General features: G+C 36.2%; 1 protein-coding gene across 1 annotated transcript; it reads right to left on the minus strand.

Moving 5' to 3' along the window:
- Window positions 1–1,120: 1,120 nt before the first annotated feature.
- Window positions 1,121–2,788, minus strand: LOC103522558 (HEAT repeat-containing protein 5B-like). Its single transcript, XM_008487660.2, has 4 exons — window positions 2,722–2,788; window positions 2,316–2,333; window positions 1,887–2,032; window positions 1,121–1,337 (listed from the first exon to the last, which is right to left on the minus strand). Exons 3-4 carry the CDS (start codon window positions 2,022–2,024, stop codon window positions 1,164–1,166), a joined length of 312 nt encoding a protein of 103 aa, XP_008485882.1. The 5' UTR covers window positions 2,025–2,032; window positions 2,316–2,333; window positions 2,722–2,788; the 3' UTR covers window positions 1,121–1,163.
- Window positions 2,789–2,794: the final 6 nt, after the last annotated feature.

A 2,794-nucleotide genomic window follows, 5' to 3' on the forward strand; every position in this document is an offset into this window, starting at 1 on the left:
TTTTTTTTTTCTTAACATAGTCCACTTTACGTTCAGATAGTCCGGAATGCTTTTAGGAAACTACAGTAAAAATATTACATTGATTGCATGCAGTTAGTCCGCTACTTTCATTACATAAATCAGATAGGTAGTCCACTTTTCGAATTTTAGTCAAAATGTTAGTCCACTTTCTATCAAAGATAGTCCAATCTGATTTCTGTAAAATACAAGGAAAACTAACATGAGTTTTTATAGAAGATAGTCCAAGGACAATTTTTAAAAAAAGCAATTAGTCCAGACTTTACAGATAGTCCAAACTGCTTTTAGAAAATCTCTTAAAATGAAAGATAGCCATTTTGTTTTCCCTCTTATTTCAATACAACACTGATGAGAAACTAGCAACCATTTTCTTTAAATAGATCTTTTCGCGAGCTTTCCAACGATATATAATACTAAAAAAAGTCGATTTTACCACTTAGTCCACTCTGCTTCTTGGTGCCTCAACTTGAATCCTTGAAAAAAATATCAACCAGCCAAGTCGAAAGGCGTATTCGAGTAGGCAAAGTCTAATTTCTTATTAAAATAAATTCAAGTTTGAAAATATCCAAGTCTATAAATTCAAGTCTGCTGATTAGCTTTTTCTTCCCCTCCTCCTCCTTCTTCTTCTTCTTCTTCTTCTTTTCCTCCTCCCCCCTCTAGTCCTTCTTCCCCTTCTTCTTCGTTTTCTTCTACTTCTCCTCCTCCTCTTCTTTCTTCTCCTTTTCCTCTTTCTTCTCCTCCTCCTTCTTACTCTTCTTCTTCTCCTCCTCCTTCTTCTTCTCCTCCTCCTCCTCCTTCTCCTCCTCCTCCTTCTTCTTCCTCTTCTTCTTCTTCTCCTCCTCCTCCTTCTTCTTCTTGACTTCATTTTTCTCCCCAAAGGACGGAAGGACAAAATGGCGGGAACCTCTGGGCGTGGGGCGGGTGGGACGGAAGAAAATTACCTCATGCAGAAGTTTTTAATCGAAATATTAAGTTTCGCTCTCTCGGCCGAATGGAAGATGAACTCAATTTTTTTAATTCATTTATTATTAATTATTTATTTTGATTATTCAAGAGATTTTTTTTCCTTAATTTTGATTTGATCAAAAAATTCCCAGACCGGGGGCGATTTTCAAAAAGTTGATCTGTTTTTGATCCTCAGGAGTTCAATTGAAATTACCGAAGTTAGTTTTCAGTTTGATGGTGGGAGTTGCAGTGGTGATGACATTGGTTGCTGTCCTATTGACTTCTTTGCGTTGATTGGTAACGTTGTTTGATTTGATAGCCGCCTCCAGTTTGAGACGAAGGTCTGGTGATTCTGACATGAGAGATTTGAATTCCTGGAAAGAAAGGACAAATTCAAGTATAGAACATTCAAGAAAGGATGGAACATTCTGCAGTTAGGTTATGGAATTCTCTTCATAGGGATATAAGGGACAAAGTCTAGGGGCATTCAAGACTTCCCTGGTAAAATGTCATAAGGGCTCACAGTAAAAGAAAATATCAGTGGTTAGGTGGAAGAGCTCCTTGAGGAGAACCCTGCCACTTAAAGTCAGAAAAAAAGTGCATTATTGATATGAAATTTTTGGAGATTACTGTTAAATCCTAACGTAGAAAGAGTCAACATCTCTCGTCATCCCAAATTTAACACCAGGTTTACATTAAATAAGTTAAATCCTAAAATCATCTGATAAACTGAAACCAGTAACTAATGTTGTCAGTAGACCCAATAGGTACTCCCAATAGTAAATAAACAGAGGAGAGAAAGGCTGACCATTGTTCGAAAATGAAGATCTAATCTACTGGCTGCAGAGAAAACACGAGAAGAAAATAAATAATATCTTAATCTGAATAAAAATTAAATGGACGATTATTCTTTTCAAACTTACCTGGGGATAAAGGGGTCCAATTTTCATGAGAATTTGAATGCTTTGATCGTGCAAGGAGCGGAGATGCTTATTTACATAGGAACTTTCAGTTCTGTCCGCGAGGAATTTGATCAGAATAGGAACTAGGATGGAGAGCATTTGAGTTCCTGAAAACAAGTTGATAGATTTGTTGGAGCTTGTGATTGGATGAAAGAGATCCTTTTGGAGAATCCTGCTACATTAAGAGAAAAAAAAATCTAAATAGTGACTCGAAAAGGCGATCCAGCCCAAAATTAAACATCGACCAATGAATAAACACCATTTCTGTCAAATTGATTCACCTATATTATAAGCAAAAGTTGAACATTTTGCAAAGAGATGAACAATAGATAATAATATGTATTGAATCAGATTGCAGTAAATTGTGTTAAGTAGATAAATTTGCCTTACCTTGGAATGAATGTCCCTCTTTGGAAACAAAAGTATGCAATAGGACAAGACAGAAAAAAATAGAAAATCCTCAGAAAACAAGTCATAACAAAATAATGACTCTTTTAAATCTTGCGTTCTTGTTGGGGCACCCTTTATATTAGCCCCGTCTAATATGAGTCCAGAATAAGAGATAGAACTAAAAATATTTCAAATCGGTCTCTGGACAGCTGACTTTCTCCTATCCTGCCCTCCTTCAAGATTCACACAATCCTTCCATTTCGATTTCGAGACAATAAAAACTTGCGTTTTCTTTATCAAACCTCTACGAAGAAAAAGAAAATCACCCCCAAAGGGGATTTAGCTAAAAAATGTACGTCACCTTAGTTCTGTGTAATATAAACTTAAAATTAAATTCAACACTTACGATTTTTCGGCTGGGACAATTTGACCAGGTTTTCAGCCGTGTAGATCAACTCGAGAACAAACTGTAGTTTCAG

The sequence above is a fragment of the Diaphorina citri genome, unplaced genomic scaffold (assembly GCF_000475195.1).
Source record: "Diaphorina citri unplaced genomic scaffold, Diaci psyllid genome assembly version 1.1 scaffold9255, whole genome shotgun sequence".
Taxonomy (NCBI): domain Eukaryota; kingdom Metazoa; phylum Arthropoda; class Insecta; order Hemiptera; family Psyllidae; genus Diaphorina; species Diaphorina citri.